Source organism: Elaeis guineensis, chromosome 2 (assembly GCF_000442705.2).
Source record: "Elaeis guineensis isolate ETL-2024a chromosome 2, EG11, whole genome shotgun sequence".
NCBI lineage: Eukaryota > Viridiplantae > Streptophyta > Magnoliopsida > Arecales > Arecaceae > Elaeis > Elaeis guineensis.
This window is the reverse complement of record NC_025994.2, coordinates 46,660,997-46,685,429: the sequence shown is the minus strand read 5'-3', so window position 1 is coordinate 46,685,429 and position 24,433 is coordinate 46,660,997. Positions and strand designations below refer to the sequence as shown.

At 35.4% G+C, this 24,433-nt stretch overlaps 1 protein-coding gene across 4 annotated transcripts in view; it reads right to left on the bottom strand.

Moving 5' to 3' along the window:
• Positions 1-9,041: 9,041 nt before the first annotated feature.
• Positions 9,042-24,433, bottom strand: part of LOC105032335 (valine--tRNA ligase, chloroplastic/mitochondrial 2) — a 66,896-nt gene continuing 51,504 nt past the window's right edge. For 2 of the 4 annotated variants that reach the window (XM_073251764.1, XM_073251765.1), the window contains 12 exons: positions 21,464-21,553; positions 20,666-20,777; positions 19,478-19,588; positions 19,237-19,374; positions 16,913-16,963; positions 16,725-16,837; positions 13,281-13,428; positions 12,273-12,377; positions 12,057-12,158; positions 10,320-10,392; positions 10,053-10,219; positions 9,394-9,706 (listed from right to left, as the gene is read on the bottom strand). In XM_073251764.1, coding sequence (XP_073107865.1) covers positions 9,584-9,706; positions 10,053-10,219; positions 10,320-10,392; positions 12,057-12,158; positions 12,273-12,377; positions 13,281-13,428; positions 16,725-16,837; positions 16,913-16,963; positions 19,237-19,374; positions 19,478-19,588; positions 20,666-20,777; positions 21,464-21,553 — 1,333 coding nt within the window. In that variant the 3' untranslated portion in view covers positions 9,394-9,583. Of the gene's footprint in view, positions 9,707-10,052; positions 10,220-10,319; positions 10,393-12,056; positions 12,159-12,272; positions 12,378-13,280; positions 13,429-16,724; positions 16,838-16,912; positions 16,964-19,236; positions 19,375-19,477; positions 19,589-20,665; positions 20,778-21,463; positions 21,554-24,433 lie in introns of all 4 variants that reach the window. The other 2 variants (XR_003798705.2, XM_010906755.3) reach the window with 2 other exon arrangements.

Here is a 24,433-nt window from a genome sequence, read left to right as displayed (position 1 = left end):
TGTGTATATTATACTAACAAGCTGTGATAAAATATAAATGCTATGTTTAAATTATCCATGCATAACTATGACACCATTCATAATGATATCACAAAAATCTTTCTTTATTGAGAACCTATAATCCTCTTTGGCCAAAAAGTCTACAGTGATCACATTCATAAAAAGAGATGGACAATAATGATAATCATCTAAAACAATGACATTTGAATTGAGAATAAGCTGAACTTTTCCTACAGCTAGAACTGGAACAGCTCTTCCATCTCCAACATTCAGGAATTATTCGCTCTTCTCAAATTTTCTACTAAAAGTTTCTACAATAAATTATAGATATGAATCAAACTTTCGATGTCCAATATCCAAGTAGTAGTATCATAGATAGAGAAATTATAAGATATTATCATATAAGTACCTTGCCCAACAACTCTTTACTGATTCTCTCGCTTGACCTGTTTAGATCAAGAAAAATTAGATATAAAAAACAATTCCTCTTCCAGTGCCTCAGCTTCTTACAAAAGAAGTATTCTGTCTAACTCTAGTCTGCCTTAGACTGGTTAGTTCGATTGAACTTAGAAGTCCTAGCATGATCCCTCTGCACCATACTTTTCTTTCCTCTCTTAGAGGATTGATGCCATGCCAAGGATAAATCCTCAAGTGTGCCAAAGGACTTGTCTAACATTTGAAGCATCTCTTTTGGCGAAGCATCTATTAATTAATAACTTAATTCGTCACTCATAATAGCTCTCATTATGCAATGTACTATCATACAGTCATTGAGTCACTTTTGATAAGTATCTCTAACCATCGCATCTGCATTAAGAGCTGATACTTCAAGTGCTGGATCTGTAATCACATATAGGATCCTCTCGTGCTCGAGAACTATTCTCAACTTTCGATACCAATTATTGAAATTAGGTCCCATAAACTTATCATAGTCCAACAGTGAGTGGAGCGATAAACTACTAGCCATCATTGAAAGAAAACTAAAAGACCTATTAGTATATAAATTATTTAATCCTAAAGACTTAGACTTTAGTCTAAAGGTTCTCCCACTATTTTATATGAATTAGTAGTCTCTACTTCCAATTCAAAAGATTACTTTAATTTCTTAGTGGCTACTAGAATCTACATAGATTATATACAAGCCTGACTTTGGCCAGCCAACCCATGTGCATCTATGGATAGGTTCCTAACTAATTATTTTTTTAAATAATTTTTTAGTAATATTTTTATCTCAGATTTTTTTTTAGTAGGCTTTGACCTCCACTGAAAGTTTCGATTAGGTCCAACATTAATATGACCATACTCAACGCATCTAACTAACGAATGATCAAGCTTGACTCTGGTCAGCCAATCTAACCATCCATTAGAGAGATACGACTGAGTTATCATATTATGAATGATAATTTTAATAGCAAATAAGAACCAAGCTTTTGAGTCTCCAATGATTATCAAAATGGACCCATTATCATCTAACTTAATGGGAGGCTATGATCTAGTTATCTCCATAACTATTTCATTTTAAGGACCTAATAATTTAGAGAATTTGATTTAATGGTTTGAGAATCAATTGACTAGTGAGTCTTAAATCCACCCATTGACTTCACCAAGTCATAAAGAGAACTATAGACAAACTGGTTAAAGGGCACCTAACTCAGTCGAACAGATTTATTGATTTGAAAATAAGAGAAGAGATCAATCGGTAAGTCATAAATCCTCCCACTGACTTCATCAAGTCATGAAGAGGACTATAGACAAGCTAGTCTAGAGACACCTAAATAGTCACACTGATTTACCTCAATGGCATGGGTCAGCTCGAATCAATTAGTGACCTAATCAAAACATAATCTATCGAATTGGCCAGATAAGTGAGATCAATGGGAGGATCTGCCTCGGCTTGCCTTAGATGCCATCAAAGTGGCCAAGTAAGTGGACTATCAATTAAAAATCACAGATCATATTGCTAAGCAATATTGTCAAACTTACCTTAGATACCAATTGATCGACTAGTTTTGATTCAATCAACCAAAAGACTCAGATTAAACCACTGAGCCATGATCATTGTCCATTTGGTATGGTCAAAAATATGGACTTAATCAAGCTACAACTATTGAGGTTGATCTAGAAAAAGTTTGACCTAATCTAATTCAACTCTTGATTAAATTTAATCAATTTTTCTAATTAGTCTATATTTATTTCTAACCCTAGGTCTAACCTAGTTAAAAGATCTGATTTGTGCTAATCCATGATCTATCATTTTATAAGGTATCTTAACATCTTCAATTCTCAAATCTAGATCACTTAATTTCAAATTAAGTGTGTGAAATATGTGTTTCATTTTGTAAAACTATTTTACTAGGATTTCAAGTGTGGCATACATCATATGTCATGCAATTTTTAGATTCCAAAATCTAATTTTTAAATCTATATTTAACAATTAAACATACATAAATCTAATCTAAATATCATATATACATCACATGTATCACGACCACTTTTAGACCAATACTGATTACATCATATGCAACCTACAATTCGGATCTTAAAATAATTTTTATACCTAAATTTATTTCATTAAAATTGTAATTAGTCATGAATCACTTTAGATCTAATCTAAATAAATTCATGATCAAAATAATTTTAAAATTCTTTTCATAGTTCTTCTTCATAAGATATAATCATATGGCACCCCTATACATCATAAGAGCACCCCATCGAATAGAAAGAGGATCTTTAAACCCTACTTTCTCTCATAATCGAATGGCCTGATGATCAACCCAATCTGAGTACTAGGCTACTAAGGTTAGAAATCTAATTTTTAAAATTAATTACATCTACATATGCAATGAACAAAATAGGTATGCGTTCATATAAACATAATCATACATTCATATTATGTATCTAATCTAATTAGATCATTGCATCAGATTTAATTCAGATAATTTTAGATAAATTTCAAATCTAAACCTACTTTTATACAACATATAAAATATTCAATTAAGATCTGAAATCATATAAAAAAATAATTCAAACACATATATGAATGCATAGAAATAAAATTTTTGGTTAGACCTAATTTTCTTTTATGCAGAATTTTGTTTGGAATCAGATCTGAAAATCTATCAAAATAGATTCAATTCAAATCTTGATTATATCTAACATTCAATCCAAAATACTTTATAAAAATTCTGATAAAACTAATTTAAAATAGATATGTAATCAGTTTGTTAATCCAATAAAAATGTGGATCAAAAAAATTTTGTTATAACAAATTTATAACAAACTTCAATCAACTATTGATTTGAATCTTGAAATCTTAGTCAAAACCAGATTATAAATTTTATATTAACCGATCTAAATTAGATTTATTATCTACTATAAAAATTTGATTATATATGTTATATAAGAATACCAGAAAAATTAACTATGCATTGTAATCCTAGAACCTGCTCTGATACCAGTTCAAGAGAAAATTCGTTCGATCTGTTCAGATCGTCCAGGTGCATCTGAAAAAAAATTTTATAATAAGCTAATATAAATTTTATTCTTTATCTAATATGCACAGAATAAAGATCAAAAGCCTCCAAAAAAAATTAAATTCGATACCTCACAAAGTCTGAATGTACAAATCTTCTACTTCGCGCACATGTCAAGCTTTGTGGGGAAGCGGGATGATCTTCTTTGCGCCATACCTTTAGAAGGCAGCAAGGGAAGGAGGAGATCAAATCTCCACTTGATGGATGCCCTTGATTGAAGCTTTCCATGTGAAAGGATAAGTGTCAAGAAGAGCCCACGCCAAGAGGAACATCCACCTTAATTATATGTCATACACAACCTCCTATCTCACAGTGAAGTGGGAAATAGTTTTGTCGCACAATATTTTTCTCAACCATCGATGAATATGTCCTCCCTTTAAATAGTTGAGGTGACACAATCTAATCCAATGTTTTAAGTTACTTAGGACTCCTATCCATAACCAACTAGGGAACCCACCATAAGAAAAGAAAAGCACCTAAACCTCATGCGAGCACCTTCACACGTGCTCCCTTCAGGGTGAAAATAAATGGTGCCTCCTCTCTTTTCTTAGTCAGCTCCCATGAGAGAGTCTCAAGATTTTGGGACTGTGAACCTAATCCAATTTAGATCCAAATTGAGTCCAATTCGAGTCTAATTCGAACTCGATTCGAACCAAACTTGAAAAGCCTGTCAATCCTAATCTAATTAAGATTCTGATTCAAGTCTAATTTAAATTTTTAACTCAATCAAGCCTAATTAAATTGGATCTAATCTAAAATTAATTTATACTTAAATTCAATTTCTCATAAATTCTTTGGATCATTGATCAAATTATTATCATCTCTAAAATTAGACCTGAACCTCATATCCAGTACTAGCAAATATAGTCAACTATTTAATCCCATATGACCTCCAACTGAATTCTTAATTAAGCTAATCTATTTGTTCAATCAAATCAAGTACTTTCAAATTGAACTCGTTGACTTTGATCAATTCTTTCCTATATTGCTTGACTTTGTGCATGATTCCATAGGTTCGAACACTAAGCCGGTAGAATAACTTTCTGTACTAATCAAAATTATCATCTAGCAATGGTTCTTGATGTCTGGATAGATCAAATTATTATAAGATAATATTCAAGAACCTACCCACATGGTTACCGCATAATCCATCTCTTTGACCTCAAATACTCAAGGATAACTAAAGGTTTAACTGTCAACCATGGATGAGTCATCCACATTGTATTTCAATCATTCACATAGATTATTCGAGCTCAGATTTTACTAAATTAAAATATAGTCATGCATTAACTCCTACAGTCTGAAGGGGTCAATTTCATTTTGATCCATGCACAGACTTTGTAAGTACTTGACTGTACCCAGTAGCCTTTTATTACTGTATTAGAAATACAGATAATCCAGCACCAAAGTATAATTAGTTGCTTGCAAGTCACTATGGTGATCTTAGGTCTAAGGGATATTTATGCTCATACGCTTCGTGAGCTGCTCTTGACAGTAGAGTGCTCCACAGGTGAGTCACTTATTCGATGATGACATACTCCTACATCTTACCTGTATGCCATACTAATATCTCCACACTTCTTGGTTATGAGGATAACCAATCTATATGGCATACAACGACCTACACTCGATAAACATCATCATCCCTTAATGACGTATCATTTGGTCACGAACATGTTTAAGAACTATTCGGAGCAAATTTTGCTAACTCTGTAAATTTTGCTTCATATTCAATCACACTCATACCCTTTTGCTTCAAATAAATAAACTCTTGCTCTTTCTGGATCCTTATACTCCGAGAAAAATACTGATCATAGAATGCAATCCGAAATCTTTCCCAGGTAAGTATTTTGCCGTCTTGTTCATACTTGCGCTGTAGTCGCTGACACCAGTTGTATGCTTCTCCTTGTAGTAAATAAGCTGCATATTGAATCTTTTCTTCATCAAGACACTCTTGGACAGCAAAAGCCTTCTCCATCTCCATTATCCAGTTATCAGCCTCCAAAGGTTCAGTAGTCCCCTTGAAAGCTGGAGGAGCAAGCTTTTTAAATTCTGAAATATTGTTCCGTTGTACTGGTTGCTCTCCATGTTGTGGTGGTGGATGCTGATGTTGTTGTGTATCTCGTTGTACTTACTGTTGTTCAAGCATTTGCTGCTGTATTTGTTGTTGCGTTTGTACCATCCTGATTAGGGTCTGCATTAACTGAGCCATATCTGGTTCCTGACGTGCTCTCGAAGTACTCCCATTAGGATCTACGACTCCCTCCTCCTGAGGGGTGCCACTGGTCAGATGGGGAGTGCTACCATCCCGTAGTTGTGATGTCTCTCTTGCAATTCCTTGAGTAGTTCTTGTCATTCTACGGGGAGGCATGGTAACCTTGTAGTAGTAAAACCTTATTAGATTCATTTATCTATTTGTTAGGATAGATTTATTATGATGCTCATACTTTAACGTCCCAATATTTCTAATGTTTACCCACCTACACTCATACTATGTCAAATTCTATATGTCATAATTTATCCACTTATGCTCTGATACCATATTAATTATCACGCCCCCGGCTCGAGATCGCGAGCAGGAGGTCGCGGCAACCGCCGCATACTTATGAAGAACTCTCTCCATAAGCATGCAAGGCATCTTATCACGATATCAATGCATCACAGTGGAATAAATTCAAATAATTATTATTCAACTTTAATTCAAGTAATTAAAATAAATATCTTACATCCAATAAAATTTTACTAAAAATAAAATAATAGATCTAAGTTCAATGAAGTTGACAATGCTAAATCTCACCTCTAAAAGCTCTGTCCCAATATTTCTTCCCACGCTCGTAATTAATTATCTGAATCTAAAAAAAATAGAAAGAAAGGTAATGAGCTAGACAGCCCAATAAGTAACAAATATCTCAACTAGATATTTCAGATATTATATAATTTTTAAGAACAATATTGCAAATAAACATAAAAATATATTTCATGCTGATTTAATATAAATCCAATATTTTTAAATATTCACATATAATATAATCATAAATCCGATTCGATTCAAAACACTCGTAACTCAACAGCCTCGACTATGACTAATGTTTAACCCCCATTGGCGGGGTCCACAGAATACCAGCACACAACCCCCACTGGCAGAGTCCACAAACACCAGCGCACAACCTCCACTGGCAGGGTCCACAAACACCAGCGCACAACCCCCATTGGCAGGGTCCACTGAGTACCAACGTATAATCCCCATTGACGGGGCCCACTGAAACATAGTTAGGCTGAGAGCAAAAATCCGATCTGTATCAAAACACTTTGTATCATAATATATCATAATTTTTCACTGAACATGTGCATAAATCGACGTACCATAATATTTCAAAAGTACTTTTCTTTCAAAATATAATTTCATAATTCATGCATAATTTCAGAGAATAATTATTTATTTTCAGAATAAATATGGAATATCTCGAGAAGATGATTCATTACTTACCTTTCACGGAGCACTGAATGAACAGATCGACTAACTTATAGGAGATTCTTCAGTGCCTATTATCCAAAATTATATTTTTACATTAATTTTAATTCAAAATTTAATCTAAACAAATTCTAAATCAAAACCTCACTTAAAATCACTCTTCCCTAAACTCGATCAAAATCATCAGATGAAGCCTTCCACTACGCTAATCCTAGAGGAATAACTTTAGAGAGAGAAAAATCCATCAAGAGAGAGAAACAATCTAGAGAGAGAAAATTTTAGAGAGAGAAAGTAAGGGTTCAGACTGAAAGAAGAGAGAGAAAAGAGAGAAACTCTCTCTCTTTTTATTTATTTTATTTATTTATTTATTTATTTATTTATTTATTTATTTATTTATTTATATAAATATATTTTCTTTTCTTTTCTTTTCTCTTTTTCTTCTTTTTCTCCTTTTTCTTCTTTTTCTTTTCTTCTTTTTTTTTTCTTCTTTTTCTTTTCTTTTCTTTTCTCTTTTTCTTCTTTTTTTTTCTTTTTCTTTTCTTTTCTTTTCTTTTCTCTTTTTTTTTCTTCTTTTTCTTTTCTTTTCTTTTCTTTTTCTTCTCTCGGGCTCCTTCCAGGCCGAACAGGGAACCGATGGTTCTCCGGCCTTAACCGGCCGTTCAGGCCACGACCGGCACGGCGGACCCGACGATAGGGAAGGGCCACTCTCCCGAGTTCGGAGGGCCAAGGCCAGCGGTCGGTTGCGATCGTCGGTACCGGAAAATCCACAGGAAAAAGAGACCAAAACAAAGGTCTCTTTTCCAACCAAGAATCGGCGACTCCCGTCGCCGGCAGCCGCGTACAAAGGTACGAGAGGAAAGGAAAGGAAGAGAGGAAGGGAAGGAAGACTTACCTCGACCTTCGGTGACCCCACCGGCGAGCAATCACGGCAAAAACAAAATGGTGTCCGCAGCTCCGATCGAAAAAAACAGGGAGAAAGAGAGGGGTAGAGGGCCGATGTTCGATTTCTAGGGAAAGGGAAGGTCTTCTTATAGAGGGCCCTAGGACTTCGAGAGGTCCTAGGACTCCCAATTCGCCCGGGTCTCGTCGGAGAAGAAGACTTCTATCGGGAGTCTTCTTCCCAATTTTTTCTCTATCTTTTTTTTTTTTAAATGAGCTTGGGTCTTAGATAGTTGGGCTTGGGCTATAACAACATCTGGTTCAAAGAAAGGAAGAATGAGCAAGGCTAAACTAGCGTGAAAGTTCAAAGAAATTTCTCGAGGCTCTTTTGATGAGTGAAGCAAATCTGAGCACAAAACGGTACGCAAGGTCAAATCTCGTCCTGAGATCTGGTGAAAAGGAGACCACAAAATACATCCCACCAATTCGCAAAACTCAACCATCCATGTAAGGATTATTTTCTACTTTTGCATGATTAATTTAGATATAAATAATGATAGATCTCTTCCTACTAGGACTTTTTTATTTACCATATTTTTAGATACCCCATGTTCGTACCCAAGCTTTTAGAGGCAAGGCCCTGACATTCTGTCTAATATACATGTTAAACTTTTATACATTTGATTCAGTCATAAATTAGGCATTAAGTTTGAAGTAAGCCTTCTGCCTTCGTGACTAACAGGAGGCATAACCAAGGAATAACTACATCATTCAGATTTGCCTGTGACAAGCATAACTAATCAAGAGAAAGCCATCATAAGCTAATTATTGGCACAAGGGCATCTTTACATATGCTTTTAACTTTTTATAGACAAAAAATAATATTCAGAAGTAATTCCAAGCAGGTGCATCATAGCATAACTATTTCTGGAAGCACCATTTTGCATACAAAGCAAACATTTCAAGTTTGTGCCTTCATGGTGCATACCCAAGAATTCAAAATTGGATAATTATAACACAGGCAGGTTAGATCACCCTCCCATGCTCTCTTTCACCGAAATAAAAAAAAAAGGGGGAAAAATCGTATAAGCATAAATTTTACTATTCCCATTTTTCTATTCCTAAACCAAATGCAGCCTCATGGAACAATCCTGAGCTTAAGCATCAACAAATGATGGTCTATATCCATAAAATTCCTTATGTCAACAGGCCTTATTCTTTTTTTCCTCTTCGCAAACATGTCCCTATTACAATCATATATATAGATAGATGGCTTTCCGTTCATGGGCCATCTATCGTTGTTCACAATAATCAGTAATGACAAATTCTTGCAATTTTATTTTTCCAAGTTTACAAGCACTTTTGGTGGTTTCTTAGGAAAGAATGATGATACACATCTGAAACAACAGTCCTTGTAATTGTACCAAACTGTCACAATGCAGAATTTTTCAAACTACGCCTTCAAAACTGTAAAGGGCCGTCCATGGAAGCAAGAAATGGAATAACATACATCCTCCTGGCAACTCCCATTCTTCTGCATACAAAGTAACTAATTCGCTTTCTGATGTATCCCAATTGCAAATCCACGTGGGAAGGAAAATTTTGGTTGGACAAGAGATCAGCAATCAAACCATAGAAGCATATAGAATCACCAGCTTCCTTCAGTGAATGAGCATATCAAGTTTGACCATGTAAACTATCATACGGGAACTGTTGATTGGAGAAATGCAAGACGGTTCATGGTGAGCGTTATTTTCTCCTCTGCATCACTTACTTTCTCCCTTACCCCACGGACAACCTCCTCAGGTGCCTTCTCTACAAACTGCAGCACAACATACACTCATGTAATGAGCACAAGCCGGTATGCAACATATGAAGACATGCTTCATCAAAGTGCATAGACTCACTTATATGCACGTAGGCATGCTGCATGCATACAAGAACAGACTTAAAATCATCTTTGATGACTTCCAAGAAGAAATGGATGTACTCACATAGGCAGAACAGTATGTATCCATGAGTTCACAGAACCCAAATATTTTGATTTAATGGTACTTAAATGGCTAAAAAGACGGTTTAATAATGCATTTCTGAATTAAAAAAATGAAAAACAAAAGTGCATATCTGGTTATATGCGTGGATACTCGAGGTACAGCAGCATTATATACCTTAGGGGAATTGAGCCGAGCAACAAGAGCATCATATTCTGATTGCATCTTCAAAAGGCGCTTAGAGAGCCGTTGGACTTCAGCTGATATATCCACCATATCTGCAAGAGGGAGATAAGCCTCCAAACCTTCACCAGCCACAAGGTGAACTGATTGTTTTGCATCATCTGATAAGATTTGCAGAAGAACAGATGCAGATGTTTCAGCACCCTAAAGGAACGAGCTCTTGAAAGAAAACAAGCTAGGAGGAGAAATATTCAAACATACCTGGAGGAGATTCTGTGAAATTAATATTGTGTAGATCAAGCCTGGATAGTAGAGCCAAGACTGGCTTTTCACTCTGTTAGGAGCAAATATACATATATAATAACTATCCACAGCATATTAAGGGTTCCGATTCATGCAAGCGCATGTGCTACGAACAGATGATATGAATACAAATGATGCCTTGGCCACTACTTATATAGCAGTAGCACATCCATGAAGAGAGGCAAATGACCACTACTTATATAATCACCACGAACATGCAGGTTCATAGAAAAGGTGTATACAAAAAAAAATACAACTACTATTCTGAGAAACAGATGATATATTCAGTTATCCTAACATATTCAGGCATATCCATCTATGTACATGAGCATAACCATAACCATGTATCCTTTTCCCAACTGTCTGGGTTAGCAATCTACATATATGGGCACATGCACAAAATGAACATCCCAAAGCTCGAAGGTAATGATAAGTAGATATGCGTGCAAGCCTACCTACATACACCAAATTCAATCATCTAAAAGTACTTTGGCACATCAAAACAGACAGATATGACAAGATCGACATTCCAGTTTCAAAATCCATGAAAAATACCAGACACATTTTTTTATTAAAAAAAGTCTATATAAAAGTAACATACACATATTCACAGCAATGATTGCCAAACCGACCCGAACCTGTACCTCTTGCCGGACATCGTTGGCTTCACTAGTAAACCACCCCCTCCTCTCTCTCTCTCTCTCTCTCTCTCTCTTCCCTGCATCTACAGCGGCTCTCCTCCACTACTGCCACTTCCTAGCTGCCGAGAGGAGCTAGGTTCAAAAAATAAGGGATTCTTCTCACCATCCCCCCCTGGTCCATGGCAGCTCCCTCCTCCATTGCTGCCGCTACTTCACCTATAGGGTTCGAAACAAGGGATTCTTCTCCCCATCTCCCTTCCCCCATGTCCATGGTGGCCCTCCGCTCCAGATTCTGGCCCTCGACATGCCCCCACCCCCTCCCTCTCTCTTTCTTCCTCTCTCCTTCTCTCTCCCCCTCTTCCCTATTTTTGGTACACCCTGGAATGGCATGATATGAACCCATACCATACAATACCAGCCACTAGCCAATACGACCTCCAATACCGGTTCGGTGAACCTTTTATAGAGATGCCTTTAACACGAGCAAGCAATATGGAGAGACATGTATATCTAGATGTAGGCATGCTGGAATAAATGAAAAAAGATATACATAGGACCAGATGACAATGGCACAGTTGCCATGCCGACAACATGGAGTTTTATGCAAATGCTTTTGTTGCCAAAGTTTGCAGACTTAATACCAGAACCTATGCTTGTTGCCGGCCAGTACGGTACCATACTGTACCATATCGAACTATACCGTACCGTACCAATAATAAAAAAAATCAAAAAAAAAATCCCACTTACTAGCACTAAAAAAAAATCGGGCCGAACCAGACCAAACCGCCCGATATCGGGCAGTTCGGGCCGATACCGTACCGAACTGACCAGTTCGGTCCGATTCAGCCCATTTTCCAAAGATCCAGCCTAAACCGGACCGACTCCCCCCCCCTCCACCACCAGTATGGTTCAGTATAATAGGATGTACTGGCCGTTTTGGGCCGGTATGAAATACCATGTCTGTTGTCCTATTAAAATATTTTACTCTGATCAAGTACAATTGTCTATCTCACATGGAAAGTACTAAAGATGTTGAAAGCAACCAAACACTTACTGATATATAATCAAGGACATCAGCACTTGCAACAACAGAAGCAGATATACGTTTAGCGGGCTCAACAGAATATTCAGCTCGTGCATTCCTGATAGCTCTAGTCTAGGGCATCACACAATGGCACAAAGACAAGTCACATATAGAAAAATGAAAAAAACTATTCAAAGGAAAGACATACAATCTTCAAGGTTTAGACTTAAGATTTGTTGAACTTACCAATGATTGTAAATTCTCAAATCTTTTGATGGACTTGGCATCCCTTGGAAGTGATGATTCGGGCCAGTGAGATACTATAAGAGCTTGCTTTCGATATGGCAATGCCTGCATGCAAATTAGATGGCAATGTCAAAATATACTGAAGACAGATTTAGAGATTAGACCTAACAGTTAGTCTAAAACATCATGACTGGTGATTCTGTCAGGGAAAACAGCATCATTTTCAAGAAAATGAAAAAAGTTAAGGTAGCGAAAATTTAGAACTAGGAACACACATTCTATTTACTGCCATTATAGACATACCTGGACCACTCAAGTAACATATTATGCACTCAAAGAATGAATGCATAAGAATCACATTCTTGTTATGCACAAAGCGGTATAGACATAGCTAGAACTTAAGTGCAATGACATATGGTGCAAGCATCATATATTTTAGGCTGATAGAGTGCATTATAACATAACTTTCTCTCAGGTTTTAGGTCTCTATCATCCAGCAGACACCATCAACAAATGCCCCACTATGACACAGATGCGAGCACACATGCCCATAACCACACACACACACAAAGATTCAGCATATATGACAAACAACCTCTTCTGCATCCAGTCCATAACACTATGATATGTCCTGCCAGTCTAACATATCATTCTTGATAAATAAATAAACAAATAGAAATTTGAAAAAAGTACAGTCCAATCACAAATATGGATGATTAGCAGAGCACCAAGTAAATTTTTTCATGATTCCTTGTTTCAACAGTCTAAGCATGCAATGAGGTTTGGCATGGTAGCTGATAAGTTTTCACATTTGAGACAAGCGGGATGAGAAACAACAGGAAGAAAGATTTAACTAATACTTGAGGATTGCAGAACATAAACAAGCATTCAAGTCCAGATCTATAAACAAGCATTCAATTCCAGAGATCAGGGTAACCAATTGCATCATATAAACTTCAAATATTTACCAACTAGTCAGTTTCATCTCTCTATTACATGGAGCTCTACCTGCCATAATTCTTCAGTGACAAATGGCATGAAAGGATGTAGCAACTTAAGTATGTTTTCAAAAACATACAAAAGAACACTTTGTGCTGTAAAAGCAACTGAATGACTTGCAGAGTGATAGAGACGAGTTTTGCTAGCCTCAATATACCTAGTAAACAGAAGAAGTAAACCTACTTAGCATCAAGTAGAAAAAAAGTTGACAGCACGAAATAACTCAAAAAAATGTACAGCGAGATGAAAAATAGCAAGAACAATTAACAGCTTAATTTTCAGAGAGAAGCTAGAAGCCACAGTGGAACGAACAAAACTACATTACTTGTTAACACTGACCCATTCCTGAACATCTTAAGATATTGGGTCAAGTGATTCGTTATCATGGTAATGCTAAGGTTGCTGGAGGGTCTGAGTTCAAATCCCCACCTGGTCAATTATTTGTTTAATTAACACAGCACTCAGCTTGACTTATATCATGTCTAGGCTAATTTATCCTTCCATGTGCATGGTTCATGCCACACATGAGAGAAGGTGACAAACCTAATATGCATTGTTCAACCATTCTCCAACTTCTTAAACTTTTGTGGTCAAGAGGTTAGTTAACAAAACCAAGTTAGAGATGAAATAAAAAAGTGATGTTTGTAATGTGTGCATACCGAAAATAAATACCACATCAAAATTTGCATGACTTAATAATGAAGAAACATACTATTAATCTAGAGTCATTGATAGAACTTGAAATTTGTAAAGTCTAGGAATATAAAGCAAAAAATAATCATTTTAGAGGGCCGAATCCTATCAGTAAGACAAGCCTGCATGAAAGTATGTTCAAGCCTATGCGTACGGAGAAAAAAGTAATCATTTTAAAGTCAATTATGTACCTAATTAATCTAGTTGTCACATTGACTTGTTGCATGTCTAGGCCTATTTATCCTTCCATGTGCATGGTTCAGGCTGTGCATGAGAGGGGGGCTCAAGCCTAACATGCATTGTTGAACCAGTCCCTAACTTCTAAAACTTTAGAAGTCAAGTGGTTAGTTAACACTATCAAGTTAAAGATGAACCAAAATTATGTGTGTAATGTGCATACTGAAAATAAATACTACAAAATGTGCATAAATTAATAGTGAAGAAACATACTAGTAATTTAGATAATTGAAATTTGTAAAGTCCATCTACGAGTATAGAGCAAAATATAATCATTTTAGAGGGCTGCACCCTATCAGTAAGACAACATATTATGGACTGCATGAACAGAAGTATGTTCAAGCTCCATAAACATAAACTACACATATAGATGAATAAAATAAGCAAAAAAAACACACATATTATATTACGCATCTATGAGTTACAATATACATACAAAGATTAAATATAAATGACTGCCAAAAGAAAGAAAGACCATGACGAAAATAAAAATCTCTGAGTGGAAAATGGAGAATGTAAAATAGGAAGAAGAGGATTAAGTGGAAGAGGCTGCATAAAAGATGGTGACTGTGATAAGTCAAAGATAAGCAGAGACCATGTCTGAGAATATAAGTAATACGAAGCACCAAGGCAACTGATAAACAACACAGCAATGAGATCCTGATAATAAGTCAATAAGCAAGCTGAATGATACTTGGAGAAGTAATAAAAGGGAATTAGTGGTACAGAAACAATATATGATCCTGAACATGCAATAAGTATGTCCAACAACTGGTGAAGACCTAAGAAACAAAAAGGAGAGCAATCCTCAAAATTGACCTCCGTAAAGGTAAAAAAGATGCTTAACAGGCTAGCAATAAAATAAAGAGGCTGACAGAATCAAGGGAAATTACTTGCATGCAAGAGTAACAGACTGAGAACCATGATACGATTGTTACAAGTCAAGAAATCTACACAATGAAAACCATCCTTACTCTGCCTGTTCCTCTGACATTGCCGATGGTAGTTCATAACTACAACCATAACCAACAAGCCTTGTTCCCACAATATGGGGCTAATAGTAATTCATCAAAATTCTAGTTTTGATCTTAATGAACCCTATTTGTCATAACCTGAGACTCAAACTTATTTGAAATCATGAAGTGTATCTATTCTAAATGTGGTTGATCATAAGTATCATTAATATTGAATCATCCTTGAAACCGTATGATCAAACAGAGCATAGCAAAAAAATGTATTATAAATCATTAATCTTAGATAAATGCCTGTTGCAAAACTTTTGATGTAGCATATTTTACGCAATGCTATAACTTCAGAAATACAAATAAAACATGAATATTTCTTAAAAAATTACTAGATTCAAAAGCAACTGCAAAGCACCAAGTCCTCATTCCATAAAAAGATCTAATATGCCCCTCACCAGCCACTCTGAAAGGATTATATAATAGATGAAGTGAGTTACACAGCTTAATACTTCTACCATTGCCAAAATGTTCAAATTTCCGCTCAAAACAAATGACGTTTAAAATGTGACATATAAATCAAATTATCATTGGGAAGTTCATCTATAGTTTCATCAAAAACATTTCAGAGTGAAAACCAAAATCAAAATTTTCAAAAAGGAATTGGATGCTCTAAATTGATCAAAACACAAGTTTAATAAAAGTTCAAATCAAGATTTTAAATCCCGTAGGATAGGACTATCCCGATTTTTCCATGGAATGGGACACGCTATCGTCCCGTCTGTCTCAACACTTGGAAACGAGGATTTCCTAAGACATACCGATCAAGACACTGGGACAATGGTGGGATGGTCTTTTCCCAACATATAGAATGGTACCCCGTTCTGATGTCCGTAGAACGTCCTGCCAGTACTTGAATCCCTGGTTCAAATAGAAAATAAGATTACATCTTCTTGAGAAGTTCCTCATTGCTAAAAGCCTTAAATAGATGAGGCCACTCATATCCTCAACGAAAATTTAAATGACGCCACTTACATCCTCATTGTTAAAATGAATGAGGCCACTTGCATACTCAAGCTGCATTACCAGCTGACCAAAGATCCACTCATATCCTCATCCATAATTCAAATGACATCCTTTTTTTACCAAAGTTCTAGCACTAATTTCATAGTAGTTCTCAAATGCCACCAGGTACAATTATTAAGAAGTTATGGTGGAGCTTCTAAAAAGAATAGTATTCATTTGGTGCAAGGATGAAAGTTCCAGAGGCATTTCATGCAAAACAATATAACCATTATAACATTCTTAAACATCCGCCCATACAGCAGCATATTCCTCATCACTTAAAAGTCTGAAATACACCATTTTGTTTCCAATAATCTTTTTACTAGAATCAAATGTGTGGGTTAATGAAACATGCTATGATCAAAACAGAAGAAAACTATAATGTTATTGATGACCAAAAGAAATGCAGACATAATCAACAGATTCAACACTATCAGAACTAAGAAATATGACTCCCACAAAATTAACTATTATTGCACAGAACCAGTCATCTTACCAGTCAGCAAAATCACCCCAGAAGAAATCATAGATTTCTCTACCAGCATCTCCAAAGAAAAACTTGTCATAGCTTGTGGTAACAATATCAATGAGCTCATGAAGTTTTGAGACCTAGAGTTTAGCATGTTTTTTAATAGATCATGAGACAACTGGGAAATAAAAAGAGACTGATCATAATGAACTTACCACCCAGGATTCTGGTATTGGTAATTTAAGAAGTGATTCCTCTGTATCAAACTGGATGAAACACAACACTTGGAATTAATAGAAGAGCCCAAACTGAATGAAGGAAATTCAAAACTATATGTGTGTGTGTGTGTGTGTGTTGTGTGTATAGATGTGTTAAAAGCACATGACCAATTATTGGGAACATATTGGGTTGTGTTTCAATATACTCTTTGCTTTATAAATTTTGACTTACAAATGTATTAAACTCATTTTCTCTCTTCATCTGTAACTTTTAGAGTCTAGTGGAATCTAAAAGGATTGCACTTCACTTATGTGAAGATTTGAGTACCGCCCAGGGAACAGTATGGGGCCTCTGATATGCCGTGATTTTAGAGAACCAGGCCTGAACCACCCCATATCATGCTGTACTGAGGCATATCAATTAGTACCGACCCGTGCCAAGGCACATCAAATTCATGCCTTTAATACAACCCTTTTATCCCTTTCGCTCTTTTGAACCAATAGGTACTGCCCTGTACCACCATACACCGAACCCATACCAAGGTATGCATTGAACTGTCCAGTGACCGGTATGGATATGTACGTTGACTTTTAAATCCCTGCTATGAGCTTAAGCTATGCCAGGAATTCTCGGTTCACATTGTAGATTTCTACACTGTTACCAGTCCAGGTATCCAGCATAAATTTAACAACCGATTCCAGGTCCAGAGCTACTCAGGAAATTTTCAGACTTTGATAGATCATACTATGACCCACAGTGCTTACACCATATAAGAAGGATGGATGGGTATTATATCTCAAGGACAAAGATGCGTTTGGATAGAAGTGATTAAGTAAAAGAAAGGATAGATTTGGAAAGCTTTCGCCTGAAGTCCGATAAATGATAAAGACATCTAAGTTTCATTCAAGGAAAACTAGAGGTTCACTGTAGCACTGTTACCTTTAAACCTTAATCTGATAATAAGCATAATTTAATAGCAATAAACAACAACAACAACAATGTGTGTAGAGCTAGATCTTTTTTACCTAAATCAGAATTAGGGAGCCAGCTCAAATAATTAAACTAAAAAAATTGAAGCCCTAAATAAGTAATAGACATTAGACAGCATATACTGTGCCTTGTTTCCAATGGTTAGCACTTAGCAGTAACCAACACCCACAATGTAAGAAAGATGTAGGGTGTTACAATGATAGATTGGACTTAGCGCCATAATAAATAGATATCAATTTCCCAGTTTTATATCCAGAGCTAAATTTTCCTTAACAATGAAGTAACAAGGTTAATTTCTAAGAAAACTAATGAATGAGAGGTTAACACTGAACCTAAGATTTATGCATCTAAGTTTGTTAGGGCATCTGAAGCTTCAATTAAAGAAAAAGGGAATTTGAGGGCGGATCAAATGGATAGCAGCAAAAAATAAAAGAAGTAAAAGAGAGAAATCTAACAGATTTAAAATTCCAGAACTTAATGTTTATGTTGGTGACAGAAAAGAATAAGAATATAGACAACTAGGAATAAGGGACGTTCTTAATGACCTCACACACATGAATCCAGGCCTTAAATGTGGGGCAAAAGCCTCAAACCTCGGTCAACAGAATCTCACTGCAAAGAGAATAAATTCCTTAATTATTTTCATTCATTGATGATCTGAACTTATGCCCTTCTTCCAGTTTCATAGCATCTTCATTCAATTTAAAAAGGGAAATTAAGCAAACAAAAGAGTACCCTGAAAAGAAATGGAAAGGAAGAAAGTAATGAACTTTATGAAGATCCATCCTAATGGGGCTTCATCCTCTCCATGATCTTCGATCTTTCAATAATGTAGCATCATTTACTTATGATCAAACATCATCCTCCCCTATTTAATAGAATCCTTGGTTACAGATTAACCTATATTTCATAGAATCTGGTACAGGTTGCAGAAATAGATCCCATCCTCACCCAGTAAACAAAAGCACTGTTAAAATCCTTCAGAGGAAAACCTTGGCCTTATCATTTACATGTATAAGTGATTTAATTAAAAATTTTTAATTCCTCAAGCCATAGATAACTAATCTTCCACAATGATCATCAAAGAAAAGAGTTCTAGAGACAAGATCCTTTTCTTGCATTATATGTATGGGCCATTATCTCAATATATACCAATCTATTGTGACAAAATAACTAAGACTTTCAACATCAATGATACAGATTGGTTCTCAAAAAACATCAATCATACAAATTGAAGTCTCAGAGTCTGGGTTGAGTCCATTCCACTGATCAATCCTCAGCATGTTAGTATATGCAAGTACAAATCAAATGCATAGAGGAGAGGAAGTACCTCGTATGCCAACAAGTATTCCCATGCAGAGACATCACTTTTACCAGGCAAATTCTGTAAGACAAACTTGCCAGCATTCCATAATTTGTTCGTGAAAGCCTTGCTGGAAGTCAGTCTTTCAGTGGACAGATTGAGGTCCTAAAAGAATGCAAGTAAATTGATAGCAAAAGGATACAACCACACAAACATAAATCACAAATATCACCAGGCAATATACAGCAATTCCAAATTCAAAACAAACCTGGCCAGCTGTCCCCAAAGAAAGTGTGAAGCGCAGTGCATCTGTACCATATTCCTTGATAGTATCTATAGGATCTATGACATTTCCCAATGTTTTAGACATTTTTTGCCCCTGCACAAAATATCATAAATATGTTTTTAACTCAAAGAATGATAGCATCTTATAGTACGTATGCAATATGGTCTTACACAAGCAAACTGAATATATATGACTGCCAATAGGGAAAAAGCTAGATATAGCTATAATTGCAGCAAGCAAACAGGTAAACTTATAAAACCATTATAACAGATCTTAGAAATAAGAGGCTCAGGCTTTGTTTTCTTTATGAGTTATTGTAAGACCCCTACAAAATACGTGATAGACCAGTCACCAAGAAAAGAACTTGCTATAGGCAGCACCTGAAGTCCCAAGTATTCCTAAAAGCAAACAACAATGATATGTGCCCATAACATCCTGAAGAGCCAAAAATTGGTGTTAACATCACCCACCCCTTTTACATTTTTTTTTCTCAAACTCAAGTAATCCCCCCTCTTTTCGACACTCCCCTAAAAAAAAAAAAAAAGAGATTGCAATTTGGATGAATCATCTTTTGGTCATCAAGAAATTTCAATGCTTGCTTCAAGAGGTTCATCCCCCCTCTCACGTGCATGCGCCCAAGAAAAATGGTTTTTGGCTGCATTCATAGAAATAGAGTTTCAACAGCTCTTTGTATTTCGTAAGCTCATATAATCTTACAGGCATATAAATATCAAATCAATATGCATAAAAATCATGAGAACTCTTTATTGAAGAACCACAGTGAAAAAACCCTAAAATTCTTCAGGAATGTACTGAAACTTGAGAACATCTATGGCCAAAATATATATATATATTGCAAATTCATGAAACTGTAACAATTAGAAAATAAACCAACCTTAAGAATGAGTCTCGAGTCTGAAATCTTAGAGTACAGAAAAGTACTCAGTATCTGATGAATAGTGTTCATTGTTCAATAATTAAAAGTTTAGTAAATTCAATCATAATCTAAAGCATGTTGAAGCAAGAAAACTAATAATGGAAACAAAAGACTGGATATGTACTGGCCACTTTAAACTCACTCTTCTAAAGATGCATTTCTGAAGTACATATAGGATGGAAACAAGAAAGTTCAACTTTATATATCCATACTGCTTATAAATCTATACTCACTTGAGAGTCTCGAATAAGCCCATGCAGATAAACATAGGAAAAGGGAACACTCCCTGTAAACTCAATCCCCATCATGATCATTCGAGCTACCCAAAAGAATAAAATGTCATGTCTGTCCAAACACAGCATAAAGTTAGATCAGTTTATAGTGATCAACATACCAAATTTAGAAGCTAAGGATCTTGCATGTCGTAAGATTGCAGTGAATCTACCAAGCACCTTCGTACATTTAAAATAAAGGTGCTGGTGATGAAGGGATTATAACTACAACCAGATTTTCTTGTTATGCCTCCTCACCTATATTGCTCAGTCCACTACAATTAAAAAATTCACTAAAATCAGTGAGCAACCTCAATCCCTGATCATTGCAATTTATAATTTCAGTTTAGATGGAAATTACTTCATAACATTTCTTACATGAATATATACAAAATGAAATGCATTACAATCATATGCAATTAAAAAAAAAGTAAAAGCTCACAAAATTTACTTTCTTTAAAGAGGCACGAGGCATGAAAACTTTATAATTTATGGCAATCCTCATGAAGAAAATTCTTTTAAAACTTTTTAGGTAGCAGGTTTTCAACCAGCCAACAACTATGCCAAAGCAAATGATATAGAGAAGCAAACTTTGATAATAACAAGCATGGCACATGCTTAATATAAAAATAAAGCAAAATTTATGGACAAAATAGTTTCAGAATAAAGCTATGACATCTTCTAAATACAGATTTGGAGAAATTATTGCACATAACATAAGCATAAACAATGCACAGAATATAGGATAAACATACAGACCCTGTCTCAAGGACCGTTGTTGGATAAAACCGCCTAAAATCCTCAGTAGATACATCTGGCCAGCCAAGCGTGCTAAAAGGCCACAATGCACTGAAACAAAAATATAAATGTCATGAGGATAGCACAGTCAACCTTCAATGGTTAGCAACTTAGCCCTCAAGAAAGCCAGAGCAGTTTATTGAATAATTATATCTAAGGTCAGATGAACTCTTTGTTTATAACAATGATGTCTAGAAATTTAAACAAGAAGCACATGATGAACACCCAATTTCTAAACACTAGTAAAAATAAATACAAGCAAATTCTGTTTGCCTGCTAAGCTTTGAAATTTATGATATTTTTATCAATTGAATGTCACTTATATAAGGAATAGTAAGAACTGGAACAACATTGGATTTTCTTGATTTTTTGGACTCGACCTTTACTCATGCTGGAATCAAATCCAGAAGAAAAAGTAGAAGCTTCTGGTCATGTTGACAGCCAATTGAACAAAAAGAGTCTAGATTCAAAAATATGGCACTTCATAGTTCATGCACTAATCCAGTCCAAGGATTTTAACACTTGCAAGGAATATTATGTATGGCATGATTCAAAAAATCGGTTACAAAACACTTAAAAGTTGAAAAAGCTGCAATGGATCACCATATATAAGGAAATTTTTGAGCTGCCACAATTACTTTGAGCAAAGCTCGCAACCAATGTCAGAAACATCAATCAGATGCTTGCTTGATCCCTCTATATGGTTTTGGTTACTTATTGGGCTTTGAGCTAACTGTTTCTCTATCTTTCTCAGCATCTGAGGCTTCAGAGCTAGCAGGAAGTGCTATGGGCATGAGCCTAGAGCAAGGCCCATAGACCTAGTCAAGATCTGACCTTGTCGCTTTGATTTTCGCTTTTGGACACCTGTAAATGCTGTTGTTGTATGGAACTTGTTAAAGCCTTGGAGTAATTGGAGGATTTATTTTAATCATTTGTCGTGATACTGTTAACCAAGTTTTTTTTCCCCCTTTTCCATAGCATGTGGCAATATCTAGAATAGAGTCATAGACAGTTTTGAAACTTCACCACTGCCTCCGTATGTTGGATGGTTGTTAGAATTGGTTTATGATTGTTGTTTAGCAGGTTGTCGCCTTGCATGCTTATGGGGGCAAACCTTATGCATGTGGGCAGTTGCCATGTCCCTTAGCTGATGTCATCGTATTAGGGGCATGACAAATGAACCAAGTGAATCATGAATAGCCACATTGATTTTTGATTTGGTTGTAAAACAAACTCATTTTAGACTCATCTATCTAGCAAAAACCTAAGCTCAAGCCCCACTGTGACTCAGCTCAAGAATGAGCCAAGCCTGGGTACCCTAGGCTCAGAAAAAACAAGTGAATTTGTTTGACATGACTACAAGCTCATTTATCCTCTGTTTGGTATGAAGGACGGATGGAGGAAAGGATAGATCGATTTTCCATCCATCCTCTCATCTGTTTAGTGAAACATGGAAGGATGAATAGAAATGATTCCCTCCTCTATTTGGTATAAAAGAAACAAGAGGAAGGATGGATGATATTTGTATAACATTTTTACTAAACTACTATTTGATAAAAATATTATTATTATCAATTTATAACACTTATTTATACTAAAGAAGTAAACAATAAATAAACTTCTAATCTTTATAATCTATAATTATATAAAAAATTATATAAATATTTAATTTAATACATAATTTTATAAATTAATTATTAATAAATTAATTATATAAATATCTAATTAATAGTTAATTAATATTATATAAATATTTAGTAAAAAATAATAAATATAAATAAAGAAATAGAAGATAATCTAATTATTTAATTATAATTATGAAAATTATATACTAAAATTAACATCATGACTAATAAAATTTAATAGTATATAATTAATAGTATATATAAAAATATATATAAATAATATGAATGAAAAAGTGAAGAAGTATTATAGTTTTATCAAAAAAAATAAAGAAGGATAATTTTGTCAATGCAAAAATCCATCCTTCAACGCTCCATCCATCCGTCCTTCATCCTCCCAATTTGGGAGGATGCAAATTAATGGGTCAGGGTGGATGGTCAATCCCTTCTTTTTTGTCCATCCTCTCTGTAATTTTTTGAACCAAACGGTGGATGAAAGCCATCCATCCTTCCAATCCCATCCCTCCACCCTCCTATGACCCCAACCAAACACAGAATTAATCTTGCACCTTTGCAACCTAAGGAAGCAAGACCAAATTTAACATTTACACATGAAATCAACTTGACCTTGACCACCACTTTTATATAAGGATTTAGCATACAAAAAGCCCCAAACTCAGTTGTCTAAGCTGTTCCCTATTCCGTATTTAAAAAGTATATAGTTATTACTATAACTAAACTAATAGAGGCATATGGTGGTATTCATAGTCTATATGATTAAGGCATTAATAAGCTCATATTTCCTATTACGGACAAACTATAAATAAGAGGAGATACAGGTAGACTGCACCAAGAGAATCACAAAAAATATATAACAGCCCAAAAAACAATACTGTGCCATCTGCATGAGCCCATCCAACAAAAAACATTCGGGACAAGTTAATTCTTGTGGCAGTGTATCTCCAGCATTGAAGGATCAAATCAACAGTTACTTTTATCTGATTTTGGTTCATACCTTGAGATGTCTGGTTTTCTGCTGAAAATCAGCAAGAAAGGTTGACTGCAAATTCTAAGCCCTAGAGATAAGTACATCTTTAAAACAAATGGGAGAAATTGAAGAAGAATCTGAAGTTTGATTGTGCAGAAAGATGATAAAATGCAGCATTATGTTCGTCTTTTAATTTTTGTATCCCTAAAAAGCCCTATTTTAAATTAAAGGGCATTGTCAAACAACCTGGAAAAAATGAACAGAAGGGAAAAAGAAAGTAAACAGGGAAGGTTGAACAGTAGAGGAAGTGGATGGTGGAAA